This window comes from Salvelinus alpinus, chromosome 34 (assembly GCF_045679555.1).
Source record: "Salvelinus alpinus chromosome 34, SLU_Salpinus.1, whole genome shotgun sequence".
Lineage (NCBI taxonomy): Eukaryota > Metazoa > Chordata > Actinopteri > Salmoniformes > Salmonidae > Salvelinus > Salvelinus alpinus.
Window position 1 is genome coordinate 16245312 of NC_092119.1, and position 16862 is coordinate 16262173.

The 16862-nt window shown below is 39.7% G+C and overlaps 1 protein-coding gene across 3 annotated transcripts in view; it reads right to left on the minus strand.

The window, feature by feature from the left end:
* Positions 1–1178: 1178 nt before the first annotated feature.
* Positions 1179–16862, minus strand: part of smc6 (structural maintenance of chromosomes 6) — a 30047-nt gene continuing 14363 nt past the window's right edge. For all 3 annotated transcript variants that reach the window (XM_071382873.1, XM_071382874.1, XM_071382875.1), the window contains exons 17-27: positions 16526–16686; positions 10704–10839; positions 10310–10390; positions 10002–10172; positions 9666–9803; positions 8595–8740; positions 6476–6601; positions 6093–6198; positions 5617–5769; positions 1569–1666; positions 1179–1438 (exon numbers count right to left, since the gene is read on the minus strand). In XM_071382873.1, coding sequence (XP_071238974.1) covers positions 1348–1438; positions 1569–1666; positions 5617–5769; positions 6093–6198; positions 6476–6601; positions 8595–8740; positions 9666–9803; positions 10002–10172; positions 10310–10390; positions 10704–10839; positions 16526–16686 — 1407 coding nt within the window. In that variant the 3' untranslated portion in view covers positions 1179–1347. The remainder of the gene's footprint in view (positions 1439–1568; positions 1667–5616; positions 5770–6092; positions 6199–6475; positions 6602–8594; positions 8741–9665; positions 9804–10001; positions 10173–10309; positions 10391–10703; positions 10840–16525; positions 16687–16862) is intronic.

Consider the following 16862-nt stretch of genomic DNA (forward strand, 5'->3'; position numbering starts at 1 on the left):
TGGTCTGGTAAGTGTGATTCTATTTATTATCCAGGCAATCAAGAATGGTACATATTTCCTTGATCGCTTATCCAACATTTAAAAAAATGATGCTGTTTAGCAACCTGTTAGGTTTCCAAACATATGCATTTTGTTGTTGTTGTTCGAGGTGAATTATTGGAATCTTTCAAGATTCTCTAATTTAAGAAACAGGTATTTCCATGTCTGTAATATTATGTATTACAACCAACGACAGTTGGATCAGCTAGTATTTGTTAATCCATTTTATTGTAACAAGAATTAACATATAAATTAGGTTAGAAGAATTGGATGCGTAAAACATCTTTCAGTTGACAGTAGTTTAAAGCACATCATCGGCATTCAAATATGTTAAAAACCAAATACAGTAACCTAAAAATATTGCAGATAAAATCAATAGCAGGGTTGGGCAAATTGTTTCTGAACAAAGAATGAAACAAAACATAATTCCCAATGTATCAAAATTATACAGTGTATTACTAACTGTAATCAAAGTCAAAAGATATCTACATCTAGTGTACACATACAGTAAGCAGAAAAAAAATAAAAATAAAAAAAATCAGCAAAAAACAAATTTACAGAATTTAAATTACAAGCAATTAAAGATGCACTATGCAAAAATAACTCTCAATTTCCTGGTTGCTAAAATTTGAATAGTCGACTAATTTCAGTTTATGTGACAAAACAAGCAAGTATAGTGTAGAGAATCATTGTACCATCTAAAAACAGCTGTGAAATATCGTTTCCAAAAACAAAAATATTGTATTTTCAGCTATTTGAAGCTGGTGTACAAAACCGAAAGTAAGAGAGACAAAACTTAAGAACGAGAAGCATAGACATAGCGCACATAGAACAGATCTGTCACTTCTTAGACTTGCTTTCTATGAGAACTATAACACACATTTCTAAGCAAATTTGGTTGGGTCACACTAAAAAATTTACATATTGCAGCTTTAATATGTAGAAAATGTAAAATATGCATAGAGATATGTGAAAGTAACGGTGTTGACAATACAACAAAGATGTATCCACACAGCCACTATGAAAGTATATAGGCCTACATACGGCATCATAGGGGGAATTCTTCATAATTCATCCGTCTGCATGGCGCACAACAATAAAGCATAGTCTTAAGTCTCCCAGAGAGACTTACGTATTCACTCCTAGCAAAAATTAATAGAATGTGTTTAAAAATCCCATACTGTTCTAATGGCTTGTTAGGCATGACGATGGACTAATCCACCATCTATCAGGGTTGGGGTCAACTCCATTTAAATTCCGGAAGTACAAATTGGAATTTGGTTTACTAACCAAATTGACATCTATCAACTACCCCAGGTCTTCATCTCCTGTCTGTCCTCCTGCCCTCTCTGGATCCTGCAGCTGATGTATCTTGATGTGGTCACTTTTTGGCAAATTGCTGAAAGAAAAAAGTGAGAGAATCACCAACAACACATTTTTTATGTTCTGTGTTCAAATTTGATTTGAAGATCAATAAGGGATAAGGGCAATATACACATGTACAATGTCCTCCTCCTATCTCCTCCTACCTGGTAGATAGGGGGGTGATGAAGAAGAACTGACGAAGGTGCTGCCGTTCTGACAGCTCCAGGAGGAGATCCAGTGAGATACGACGATTGTGCATGTCCTTTGAAAAACAAATTGGAGACAATTTTTTTCCAGCGTTGATTCAGTAAGACCTACTATTTTACTATTTTGTTGGGATCCCCAATTAGCCGCTGTCAAAGCAGCGGCTACTCTTCCTGGGATCAAAAGAGGATATAAAAACAAATAAAATATACTGACAAAAATATGAATGCAACATGCAATAATTTCAAAGATTTTACTGAGTTACAGTTCATTCTAGACGATTCTGTGCTTCCAACTTTGTGGCAACCGTTTGAGGAAAGCCCTTTTCAGCTGTCCACTAAGGGAGGTCCATACAGAAATAGCTTGCCGAGATCAGTGTGGAAGAACTTGAATGGCCTGCACAGCGCCCTGACCTCAACTCCATCGAACACCTTTGGGATGAACTGGAATGCAGATTGCGAGCCAGGCCTTATCACCCAACATCAGTGCCCGACCTTACTAATACCTGTGGCTGAATAGAAGCTTTTCTTCGCAGCAATGTTCCAACATCTAGTGGAAAGCCTTCCCAGAAGAGTGGAGGCTGTTATAGCAGCAAAGGGGGGGACCAACGCCAAATTATTGCCCATGATTTTGGAATAAGACGTTTGATGAGCAGATGTTCATACACTTTTGGTTATGTAATGTCCCGTAAAAAAAAAGGGCCTCAGGATCTCGTCATGGTATTTTTGTGCATTCAAATTGCGATCAATAAAATTAAATTGTGCTCGTTGTCCGTAGTTTATGCCTGCCCATACCATAACCCTACGGGGCACTCTGTTCACAATGTTGACATCAGCAACCCGCTCACTCACACAACGTCATAGACATGAAATGCGGTTGTGAGGCTGGTTGGACATAAAGCCAAATTCTCTAAAACGACGTCGGAAGCGGCTTAAGGAAGATAAACAAACATTCAATTATCTGACAATACCTCTAGTGGATATTTCTTCAGTCAACCTGCCAATTGCACGCTCCCTCAAAACTTGAGACATCTGTGGCATTGTGTTGTGACAAAACTGCACATTTTTGAGTGGCCTTTTATTGTTCCCTGCACAAGGTGCACCTGTGCAATGACCATGCTGTTTATTTAGCTTCTTGATATGCCACACCTGTCAGGTGGATGAATTATTTTGGTAAAGAAGAAATGCTCACTAACAGGGATGTAAACAAATTTGGCATGCTGACTGGAGGAATGCCCACCAGAGCTGTTGCCAGAGAATTTAAATGTTTATTTCTCTACCATAAGTCGTTTTAGAAAATTTGGCAGTACGGCCAACCGGCCTCAAAACTGCAGACCACGTGCAACTATGCCAGCCCAGGACATCTACTAGAGGTCAACCGATTAATTGGAATGGCCGATTAATTAGGGCCGATTTCAAGTTATCATAACAATCGGTAATCGTTGTTTTTGGACACCGATTATGGACGATTCCATTGCACTCCACGAGGAGACTGCGTGGCAGGCTGACTACCTGTTACGCGATTGCAGCAAGGAGCCAAGATAAGTTTAATGCTAGCTAGCAGCTTATATAATAAAAACAATCAATCTTAACATAATCACTAGTTAACCTCACATGGTTGATGATATTACTAGTTTATCTAGCTTGTCCTGCGTTGCATATAATCGATGGGGTGCCTGTTAATTTATCATCAAATCAGATGATAATTTAACAAGCGCATTTGCGAAAAAAGCACTGTCGTTGCACCAATGTGTACCTAACCATAAACACCAATGTCTTTCTTAAAATCAATACACAAGTATATATTTTTAAACCTGCATATTTAGTTAATATTTCCTGCTAACATGAATTTCTTTTAACTAGGGAAATTGTGTCACTTCTCTTGCGTTCTGTGCAAGCAGAGTCAGGCTATATGCAGCAGTTTGGGCCGCCTGGCTCGTTGTGAACTGTGTGAAGACCATTTCTTCCTAACAAAGATCGTAATTAATTTGACAGAATTGTACATAATTATGACATAACATTGAAGGTTGTGCAATGTAACAGCAATATTTAGACTTGGTTTCACTGAAAGAATAAACGTTTTGTTTTCGAAATGATAGTTTCCGGATTTGACCATATTAATGACCTAAGGCTCGTATTTCTGTGTGTCATTATATTATAATTAAGTCTATGTTTTGATATTTGATAGAGCAGTCTGACTGAGCGGTGGTAGGCAGCAGCAGGCTCGTAAGCATTCATTCAAACAGCACTTTCCTGCATTTGCCAGCAGCTCTTCGCTGTGCTTCAAGCATTGCGCTGTTTATGACTTCAAGCCTATCAACTCCCGAGATTAGGCTGGCAATACTAAAGTGCCTATAAGAACATCCAATAGTCAAAGGTATATGAAATACAAATGGTATAGAGAGAAAAGTCCTATAATAACTACAACCTAAAACTTCTTACCTGGGAATATTGAAGACTCATGTTAAAAGGAACCACCAGCTTTCATATGTTCTCATGTTCTGAGCAAGGAACTTAAATGTTAGCTTTTTTTACAAGGCACATATTGCACTTTTACTTTCTTCTCCAACACTTTGTTTTTGCATTATTTAAACCAAATTGAACATGTTTAATTATTTATTTGAGACTAAATAGATGTTATTGATGTATCATATTAAGTTAAAATAAAAAAGTGTTCATTCATTATTGTTGTAATTGTCATTATTACAAATATATATATATAAAAATTGTCCGATTAATCGGTATCGGCGTTGAAAAATCATAATCGGTCGACCTCTAAATCTGGCTTCTTCACCTGTGGGAATGTCAGACCAGCCACAAGGACAGCTGATGAAACTGTGGGTTTGTACAACCAAAGAATTTCTGCACAAACTGTTCCAGGGAAGTTCATCTGTGTGCTCGTCGTCCTCACCAGGGTCTTGACCTGACTGCAGTTCAGCGTCGTAACCCGACTTCAGTAGGCAAATCCTCACCTTCGATGGCCACTGGCACGCTGGAGAAGTGTGCTCCTCACAGATGAATCCCAGCTTCAACTGTACCGGGCAGATGGCGTTGTGTGGGGGAGCGGTTTGCTGGTGTCAACATAGTGAACAGAGTGCCTCATGGTGGCAGTGGGGTTATGGTATGGGCAGGCATAAACTACAGAGAACGAGCACAATTTCATTTTATTGATCGCAATTTGAATGCACAAAAATACCATGACGAGATCCTGAGGCCCATTGTCGTGCCATTCATTCGCCACCATCACCACGATAACGCACTGTCCCATGTCGCAAGGATCTGTACACAATACCTGGAAACTGAAAATGTCCCAGTTCTTCCATGGCCTGCATACTCACCAGACACGTCACCCAATGAGAATGCTTGGGATGCTCTGGATCGATGTATACGACAGCGCGTTCCAGTTCCCGCCCATAACCAGCAACTTCTCACAGCCATTGAAGAGGATTGTGACAACATTCCCAATCCTCTTCAATGGCTGTGCGAACAGCCTGATCAACTCTATGTGAAGGAGATGTGTCGTGCTGCATGAGGCAAATGGTGGTCACACAATATACGGACTGGTTCTGACCATGCTCCTACCTTTTTTTTGTTAAGTTATTTGTGACCAACAGATGCATATCTGTATTCCAAGTCATGTGAAATCCATAGATTAGGGCCTAATGAATTCATTTCAATTGACTGATTTTCTTATATGAAATGTAACTCAGTCAAATATTTTCATATTGTTGCATGTTAAGTTTAGTTTTTTGTTCAGTGTATTACATTAAGGTACTTAGTTGTAACCCAGAAATTATTTCATATGAATAAAAAAAATTACTGCATTGGGCCTTTAAATTAGTCATAGAAGTTGTAATCTTCAACGATTTCAAAATGTCTCATCAGCACGTCAGCTCAAACTAAGGTCTTGGAGATGAGCATTAACTTGAACTTTGATTAAATACTATTTTACTAACTATGTGAATCCAGGTGTGTAAATAACAAGCATATGCATGTAGGTCTGTCTTACCATGTAGACGTCAAACTCATCCAGGCACCTGAAGGGGGACTCAGTGATCTCCCAGAGGGAGAGGATAAAACACACTGTAGAGAAGGATCTCTCTCCTCCAGACAGAGACCGCATGTCACTCATACTGTCGTTCTCACGGCCTGGCGGCTTCACCTGTACACACAGGCCCAGGAGGTTAGAGAGGACAGACAGACAACAGGACACATTGAGTTGGGGTTCACACCCGTAGCTTGAGTGTCTAGTTTGATCTGGTTGTTGTTATGTGGGTCCTGTTGTCTGTAAATACTGATGATTTAATGCGGTCTTAAACGCAGTCCTCTTGAATGCCAAACACATTCCTGTAAAAAGCTAAATAAATGAACTGAACAATTATGATGAAAATGTATTTGTCAAATTGATTCTGACGAATACAGATACTTTATGTTATGTAAAAGCTACGGAGGCCATTTGAAAACTATGAGGATTAGCACACATACCGAGATGGAGAGGGTCTCACTGTTGTGATCAAACATCATGGACCCACAGCAATTCATCTTTATCAGGAAATTATTAAAGTATAACTTGCATCTCACAGAGAGGGACCTAGGTACATAAAAGAGTGTGGGAATATTCAACATACGGTATTCGACAATCAGTATTCATAGGGCGAGTTGTGGACTAAAAGGCCCAGTCGTGTCCTAAAAAGCATGCTCAATGGAGATCATCCATTTGTACAGGCTTAAGCGTAATCTGTATCTGGGAAATGAGCCATAGAGTATTATTTTGGGGGTTTAGAGCGGTTTAAATAAATAACAACAGTCATGAGCATTTTCAAAGCGGGATTGTCCTTTATGAAATGCGTCAAATGATCACGAATTACCTGCGCATTATTTTGTACCGGGTCTGCCTGTCGGACATTATGTTGTCAAGACGATCTATGAACTTCTTCAGATCTCTCACTTGGTTTGATTTGTCCCTGTAGTTAGCCAGGGCCTCTGCATACTCTCTGGTGAGGAGACAAAGATAGTTGTAGTCGGAAGTTTACAGACTTAATTTGGAGTCATTAAAACACGTTTTTCAACCTCTCCACAGATTTATTGTTAACAAACAGACAACAGAAGCAGCTTCTGTCTTATTTCTGTAGATATATACAGTTGAAGTCGGAAGTTTACATAAACTTAGGTTGGAGTCATTAATACTCGTGTTCAACCACTCCACAAATTTCTTCTTAACAAACTATAGTTTTGGGAAGTCAGTTAAGACATCTACTTTGTGCATGACACAAGTAATTCTTCCAACAATTATTTACAGACAGATTATTTCACTTATAACTCACTGTATTACAATTCCAATGGGTCAGAAGTTGACATACGCTAAGTTGACTGTGCCTTTAAACAGCTTGAAAGTTCCAGAAAATGATGTCATGGCTTTAGAAGCTTCTGATAGGCTAATTGACATCGTTTGAGTCAATTGGAGTGGATGTATTTCAAGGCCTACCTTCAAACTCAGTGCCTCTGCTTGATATCATGGGAGAATCAAAAGAAATCAGCCAAGACCTCAGGAATAAAAATTGTTGACCTCCACAAGTCTGGTTCATCCTTGGGAGCAATTTCCAAACGCCTGAAGGTACCACGTTCATCTGTACAAACAATAGTACGCAAGTATAAACACCATGGGACCACGCAGCTGTCATTCCACTCAGGAAGGAGACGCATTCTGTCTCCTAGAGATGAACGTACTTTGGTGTGAAAAGTGCAAATCAATCCCAGAACAACAGCAAAGAACCGTGTGAAGATACAAAATGGTACAAAATGATCAATTTCCACAGTAAAACAAGTCCTATAACCTGAAAGGCCGCTCAGCAAGGAAGAAGCCACTGCTCCAAAACCGCCATAGACTGCACACGGGGACAAAGATCCTACTTTTTGGAGACATGTCCTCTGGTCTGATGAAACAAAAATAGAACTGTTTGCCCATAATGACCATCATTATGTTTGGAGGAAAAGGGGGGGGGCTTGCAAGCAGAAGAACACCATCCCAACCGTGAAGCATGGGGGTGGCAGCATCATGTTTTGGGGGTGCTTTGCTGCAGGAGGGACTGGTGCACTTCACAAAATAGATGGCATCATGAGGGGAAATTATGTGGATATATTGAAGCAACATCTCAAGACATCAGTCAGGAAGTTAAAGCTTGGACGCAAATGGGTCTTCCAAATGGACAATGACCCTAAGCATACTTCCAAAGTTGTGGCAAAATGGCTTAAGGACAACAAAGTCAAGGTATTGGAGTGGCCATCACAAAGCCTGACGTCAATCCTATAGAACATTTGTGGGCAGAACTGAAAAAGCGTGTGCAGGCAAGGATGCCTACAAACCTGACTCAGTTAAACCAGCTCTGTCAGGAGGAATGGGCCAAAATTCACCCAACTTATTGTGGGAAGCTTGTGGAAGGCTACCCGAAACGTTTGACCGAAGATAAACAATTTAAAGGCAACGCTACCAAATACTAATTGAGTGTATGTAAACTTCTGACCCACTGGGAATGTTATGAAAGAAATAAAAGCTGAAATAAATCGTTCTCTCTACTATTATTCTGACATTTCACATTCTTAAAATAAAGTGGTGATCCTAATTGACCTAAGACAGAGAATTTTTACTAGGATTAAATGTCAAGAATTGTGAAAAACTGAGTTTAAATGTATTTGGCTAAGGTGTATGTAAACTTCCAACTTCAACTGTATATACAAAAGAAACGTACAGTATTGGCCTTGAAAAGTAATATTTTCAAAATGCCTTGACACAGTAGGTACAGCATGTGGGAGCAGGCAGAAATGTCTAACATCACAATCTCCATAACGCAGAACTAAAATCTTGCCTAATTTGGTGTTTACCTCATCTGTCCACGAGAGATGAAACATTACAAGACGACAGACAGTTAAATGAGCAATGTTTAATGAAATATTAATGCCGTTTGGATATGTACTGATGGAGTACCCTACCTAACCACCTGCTCGTGGTCTCCATGGCTACTCTCCTGAACGCTGATCTTCCTCCGTAACCTCGTGATCTCCACATCAATACTCCTGGCGCTGCGATCTACCTGTTGGCGCTCTGGGCTGATCTCTTTGGCTTTGGCCACAAATTCCTGTCAACAGTTGATAAACAGATTAACAACTGCCATTTACAGTATGTTCATTTCATTTTGCACAATTTGGCCTCATCATAGTTTTTTATTTAGCAAAATAACATGCAGGATGACAAAAATAAATATGCATGCAATAATTTAAATTCATCTTATATAATTCACCAATAAATATCCATATATGGGTTGATTTGTGTTTTTTGAGGTCGGTTCTATTTCGGTTAGATTATTTGGGTTGAATGCTGTAACACAAAATAAAACAACAAAAGTCCCATGATGGTAGTGTGTATATTAGGCTACATTTGTTTTATGACTATTATTTAATTCCAAGTCATTATCTCATCTCTATAGAGCTGATGTATATCCTGTCTGACTAAATCACTATTTTGTAGTTCTTCAAAGTAAATAAAGCATCATTTTATGACTGCTGAAGACCAGCTATCAATCACTTAGCATATCACTACCTGAAAATACATTATCTAAGCAACAGCTGCTCTCTAGATCCCCTCATGATCACGAAACGTCGCTAAGCAACAGCTGCTCTCTATGTCCCCTCACGATCACAATACGTCACTAAGCAACAGCTGCTCTCTAAAACCCCTTACATCACGATGCGTCGCTAAGCAACAGCTGCTCTCTATATCACATCACGATAAGTCGCTAAACAACATCTGCTCTCGATATCACCTCACGATCTCGATACGTCGCTAAGCAACAGCTGCTCTCTAGATCCCTTCACGATACGTCGCTAAGCAACAGCTGCTCTCTAGATCCCTTCACGATATGAAAAAATATACTTCATGGAATTCAAATAATTGAACCGACGTTGGTTAATTAGTTGTTGAATTATTATTATTTACATTTACATTTTGGTTAATCGCTCAGCACTAGGGTTGATTCCAACATTGGGACAAATATTATCTCTTACTGTGACCTCCTCTTCTTTCAGAGCCAGATCACTTCTCATAGCCTGCATGTTGTCCTGATGATCCTTGAGTTTCTTCTCTAAGATCTTCAGGCTTCGTTCCAGTTTACTGCACTGTGCTTCAGCCTTACCCTGTTCCTCCTGGTCAGTCAAGAACAAAACAATAACACACAAAGCACAACGTCATCACAAACAGTTTGTGTTTGTATCAAATAACTCCAATTTCATTAGGTACCATTTCAACGATTAAAGTTACTCTGGATAAAAGTGTCTGTCAAGTGGCATTATTAAGCGCTTTCATCTTTACAGCATCAGGCACTCCAAACATGTCTACAGTACCTTCAGTGGCTCTGTCTCCTCAGCCAGCTGTTCTATCCTGTTCCTCACGTCAACATACTGGCAATCAACTTCCTTGGTAGTTCTCTTATGCTCCTCCAGCTCCTCCTTCGCTTCCTCCACAGTTTTCTTCTCACCATCGATTCTCTGCTGGTTCTCTTGAGCCACTTCTTCCTGTAGCATTTGATGAAGTTAAACATTTAAATGAAATTCACCGTGTTAACAATTCAATCAATCCAACCAACATCGATCATCTCTACAGGAAATCATGGCATCATTTGGAATCATGAATAAATAAAGTTACACTTTACCAAAGTGCTGATGTCATCAGTCTGTTCCTCCTCAACATTCTCCAGCTCGGTCACACCGGCCTTGACCTGATTCACTGTGGCCTGGATTCAAATATACAGGTAGACTGTTAAACAGCATGCATGTCCTACGTTACATAGGGGGTGTAACATGCTCAACAACAGATGACACCCTGCATTAATATACAGGACATTTGTCAATATCTTTCAGATACATCTACAGCAATGCTTCCGTTTACAACACACGTCTTTTTCAGAGTAGTGATGGTGCAATGCATCGGACTGTTGTCAGTTCAATGTGTCAATGTTTTCATTGCATATGTCCCTATTCAAATTAACAATTGGTCAAGAAAACTGAGCAGTGACAAACACATTATAACACAGTTCAACACATTACCAGAGTCTTTTTCAGAGTCATGATTGTGCTGTGTAGTTTGGCCTCCATGCGCTGGATGTCCTCATTGACTGAGCTCAGGTGAAGCTGAAACCGGGAGAGCTGGGCCTTGTAGTTCTCCAGCTCTGACTCCACCATGCTGGGCAATGACAATGAACAATAAAACTACAAATCAATACAATGCTGAAGGACAGTACCATCTCATGGGATGAAGGTGGCAGGTAGCCTGGCTGTTTAAGAGGCTTGCCAGTTCGAATCCCGGGTCTGACTGGAAAAATGGGTGGGGGGAGGGGGAACGTGAGCTGGCAACCGAAAGGTTGCTGGTATCAAATCCTTGATGCCATTGCCTGCTATTGTGCCCTCGAGCAAGGCACTTAATCCCCCAAAACAACTGCTCCCCGGGCGCCCGTGTGGCAGCCCCCCATAACTCTCCAAACCCTGTATATGTATATATTAGGGCTGACCCCATTTAGTCGACTGGTCGATTGTAATAAATTAATTGTGACTAATTTTAATTTTTTACATGTTGCACAAGACACCTGTTTGATTCATGCCTGTCTCAGTGGACTGTTCCATGGCGGAGGCCACAGGGATGGCACATTCCATCACTCTAAGATGATGGATTCCATCACTCTAAGATCATGTGATAGTGAAATTGTGTATGGTTAAATCATGTAAAAAATAAATGGTGGAACACTAATACATTTAATATAATTTAATAACAAATGCGCTTTCTACCGCGTTGTATATGGTCACTGTCCATGATAGCGCACTGTAGAATTGGAACCTTCCCCTATGTTGCTATTGTGCAAAATAGCAAAATTACCCAGCATATTGGGATTGAGAACAATGCGACGGAGGCAGCAGCAGAGATGAGGAAACAGCCCTTGCATTAGCCTAATTATCCAAGAAAATTGAGGAGAGAGGAAACCAACTTAATTAGGTCTATAATCAATAGCCTAACTGTTAAATGTGCCAGGCTTTATAAAATCATCCATACATACATAAATATGTGTATATATATATACACACACACACACACACACACATACAAATATACATACATTATAATATATATATATATATTATAATATATATATATACACACACACACACACACACACATACAAATATACATACATTATAATATATATATATATATTATAATATATATATATTATAATATATATATATATAATAATATATATATATATATATATATAATATATATATATATATACACACACACATATGTATGTATGTATGTATACACACACATATATATTATATACACACATATATATATATATATATTACAGTATAACACACGCTATAATATATATATATATATACATACATTATAATATATATTATTATATATATATATATACACATTATAATATATATATATATATATACACGTATGTATGTATGTATGTATGTATGTATGTATGTATGTATGTATGTATGTATGTACACACACACACACACACACACACACACACACACATATATATACACACATACAGTGAGGGAAAAAAGTATTTGATCCCCTGCTGATTTTGTACGTTTGCCCAATGACAAAGAAATGATCAGTCTATAATTTTAATGGTAGGTTTATTTGAACAGTGAGAGACAGAATAACAACAACAAAAAATCCAGAAAAAACACATGTCAAAAGTGTTATAAAGTGATTTGCATTTTAATGAGGGAAATAACTTTGACCCTCAATCAGAAAGATTTCTGGCTCCCAGGTGTCTTTTATACAGGTAACGAGCTGAGATTAGGAGCACACTCTTAAAGGGAGTGCTCCTAATCTCAGCTTGTTACCTGTATAAAAGATACCTGTCCACAGAAGCAATCAATCAATCAGATTCCAAACTCTCCATCATGGCCAACACCAAAGAGCTCTCCAAGGATGTCAGGGACAAGATTGTAGACCTACACAATGCTGGAATGGGCTACAAGACCATCGCCAAGCAGCTTGGTGAGAAGGTGACAACAGTTGGTGTGATTATTCGCAAATGGAAGAAACACAAAAGAACTGTCAATCTCCCTCGGCCTGGGGCTCCATGCAATATCTCACGTCGTGGAGTTGCAATGATCATGAGAATGGTGAGGAATCAGCCCAGAACTACACGGGAAGATCTTGTCAATGATCTCAAGGCAGCTGGGACCATAGTCACCAAGAAAACAATTGGTAACGCACTACGCCGTGAAGGACTGAAATCCTGCAGCGCCCGCAAGGTCCCCCTGCTCAAGAAAGTACATATACATGCCTGTCTGAAGTTTGCCAATGAACATCTGAATGATTCAGAGGACAACTGGGTGAAAGTGTTGTGGTCAGATGAGACCAAAATGGAGCTCTTTGGCATCAACTCAACTCGCCATGTTTGGAGGAGGAGGAATGCTGCCTATGACCCCAAGAACACCATCCCCACCGTCAAACATGGAGGTGGAAACATTATGCTTTGGGGGTGTTTTTCTGCTAAGGGGACAGGACAACTTCACCGCATCAAAGGGACGATGGACGGGGCCATGTACCGTCAAATCTTGGGTGAGACCCTCATTCCCTCAGCCAGGGCATTGAAAATGGGTCGTGGATGGGTATTCCAGCATGACAATGACCCCAAAACACACGGCCAAGGAAACAAAGGAGTGGCTCAAGAAGAAGAACATTAAGGTCCTGGAGTGGCCTAGCCAGTCTCCAGACCTTAATCCTATAGAAAAACTGTGGAGGGAGCTGAAGGTTCGAGTTGCCAAACATCAGCCTCGAAACCTTAATGACTTGGAGAAGATCTGCAAAGAGGAGTGGGACAAAATCCCTCCTGAGATGTGTGCAAACCTGGTGGCCAACTACAAGAAACATCTGACCAAGTACTGACCAAGTACTAAGTCATGTTTTGTAGAGGGGTCAAATACTTATTTCCCTCATTAAAATGCAAATCAATTTATAAAATTTCTGACATTTTTTTGTTGTTATTCTGTCTCTCACTGTTCAAATAAACCTACCATTAAAATTATCGACTGATCATTTCTTTGTTTGTGGGCAAACGTACAAAATCAGCAGGGGATCAAATACTTTTCTCCCTCACTGTATATACATACACATATAAAATACACACACAAATATAATTATTAAAATAATATACACATACATACAGTTGAAGTCAGAAGTTTACATACACCTTAGCCAAATACATTTAAACTCAGTTTCACAATTCCACACATTTAATCCTAGTAAAAATTCTCTGTCTTAGATCAATTAGGATCACCACTTTATTTTAATGTGAAATGTCAGAATAATAGTAGAGAGAATGATTTATTTAAGCTTTTATTTCTTTCATCACATTCCCAGTGGGTCAGAAGTTTACATACATTCAATTAGTATTGCCTTTAAATTGTTGAACTTGAGTGGCCTTTCACAAGCTTCCCACAATAAGTTGGGTGAATTTTGGCCCATTCCTCCTGACAGAGCTGGTGTATCTGAGTCAGGTTTGTAGGCCTCCTTGCTCGCACACGCTTTTGAAGTTCTGCACACAAATTTTCTATAGGATTGAGGTCAGGGCTTTGCGATGGCCACTCCAATACCATGACTTTGTTGTCCTTTAGCCATTTTGCCACAACTTTGTAAGTATGCTTGGGGTAATTGTCCACTTGGAAAACCCATTTGCGACCAAAATTTAACTTCCTGACTGATGTTTTGAGATGTTGCTTCAAAATATCCATATAATTTCCCCTCCTCATGATGCTATTTCTTTTGTGAAATGCACCAGCCCCTCCTGCAGCAAAGCACCCCCACAATATGATGCTGCCACCCCCATGCTTTACGGTTGGGATGGTGTTCTTCGGCTTGCAAGCCTCCCCGATCATTGTCCCCATGTGCAGTTGCAAACCGTAGTCTGGCTTTTTTATTATGATGGTTTTGCAGCAGTGGCTTCTTCCTTGCTGAGCGGCCTTTCAGGTTATGTCGATATAGGACTCGTTTACTGTGGATATAGATACTTTTGTACCCGTTTCCTCCAGCATCTTCACAAGGTCCTTTGCTGTTGTTCTGGGATTGATTTGCACTTTTCGCACCAAAGTACGTTCATCTCTAGGAGACAGAACGCGTCATCTTCCTGAGCGGTATGACAGCTGCGTGGTCCCATGGTGTTTATACTTGCGTACTATTGTTTGTACAGATGAACGTGGTACCTTCAGGCGTTTGGAAAATGCTACCAGGGATGAACCAGACTTGTGGAGGTCAACAATTCTTATTCCTGAGGTCTTGGCTGATTTCTTTTGATTTTCCCATGATATCAAGCAGAGGCACTGAGTTTGAAGGTAGGCCTTGAAATACATCCACTCCAATTGACTCAAACGATGTCAATTAGCCTATCAGAAGCTTCTAAAGCCATGACATCATTTTCTGGAATTTTCAAGCTGTTTAAAGGCACAGTCAACTTAGCGTATGTCAACTTCTGACCCATTGGAATTGTGATACAGTGAGTTATAAGTGAAATAATCTGTCTGTAAATAATTGTTGGAAGAATTACTTGTGTCATGCACAAAGTAGATGTCTTAACTGACTTCCCAAAACTATAGTTTGTTAAGAAGAAATTTGTGGAGTGGTTGAACACGAGTATTAATGACTCCAACCTAAGTTTATGTAAACTTCCGACTTCAACTGTATATATCTACAGAAATAAGACAGAAGCTGCTTCTGTTGTCTGTTTGAGTGTTTAATAGCCTACTGATTCCGTGAGCACCAAGCCTCATGCAACAGCAAAATGTTGGAGAAAGCAAACACACAGATTTGGTTGTTTTAAATCCTTGCTATGCTGTAATAAAGGCTTTACAATAGTAGGCCAGCATCCCGGAGTCGCCGCCTCACTGTTGACGTTGAGACTGGTGTTTTGCGGGAACTATTTAATGAAGCTGCCAGTTGAGGACTTGTGAGGCGTCTGCTTCTCAAACTACACACTAATGTACTTGTCCTCTTGCTCAGTAGTGCACTGGGGCCTCCCACTCCTCTTTCTATTCTGGTTAGAGCCAGTTTGCGCTGTTCTGTGAAGGGAGTAGTACACAGCATTGTACCAGATCTTCAGTTTCTTGGCAATTTCCCACATGGAATAGCCTTCATTGCTCAGAACAAGAATAGACTGACGAGTTTCAGAAGAAAGGTCTTTGTTTCTAGCCATTTTGAGCCTGTCATCGAACCCACAAATGCTGATGCTCCAGATACTCAACTAGTCTAAAGAAGGCCAGTTTTATTGCTTCTTTAAATTAGGACAACAGTTTTCAACTGTGCTAACATAATTGCAAAAGGGTTTTCTAATGATCAATTAGCCTTTTAAAATGATAAACTTGGATTAGCTAACACAACGTGCCATTGGAACACAGGAGTGATGGTTGATGATAATGGGCCTATGTAGATATTCCATTAAAAATCAACTGTTTCCAGCTACAATAGTCATTTACAACATTAACAATGTCTACACTGTATTGCTGATCAATTTGATGTTATTTTAAAATGGACAAAGAAATTGCTTTTCTTTGAAAAACCAGGACATTTCTAAGTGACCCCAAACTTTTGAACAGTAGTGTACGTATGTGTGCGTCTTTCGGAGGGAAAAGGGTAAAAAGCTGAAGTCAGATTTCCGTTGGACCTTATGTGCAATTGACCAATAATGTGATCTTAATCTGGTACTTCCTGGTTAAATAAAATAAACAAATATTTACTGCTGATGTGTTTCGGAGCAAGGTACTTTATAAGAGCACACCACAACAACCATACCAAAATAAATGTAATAATAGTCCACAGTAATAAAATAGGTACTTGCCGAATTTCTGTTTCCAGATCTCCCCCGAGGTATTTGGCCATGCTGAAGTCTGGAGTGTAGTACCGGTTAGGGTAAACCTGGTCTCCCTCTACAGTGAAGGCCTCACGGCAGTTCCTCGGGGGTCGGCCTTGTTGCATCACTCTCCTGGCTGCATTCTTCTCCTGCAATCACAACCGGGACAAAAGACATTGGTAGCTGGGAACTTTATCATGTTTTTAATTTTATTTATTTATTTAACCTTTATTTAACCAGGTAGGCTAGTTGAGAACAAGTTCTCATTTGCAACTGCGACCTGGCCAAGATAAAGCAAAGCAGTTCGACACATACAACAACACAG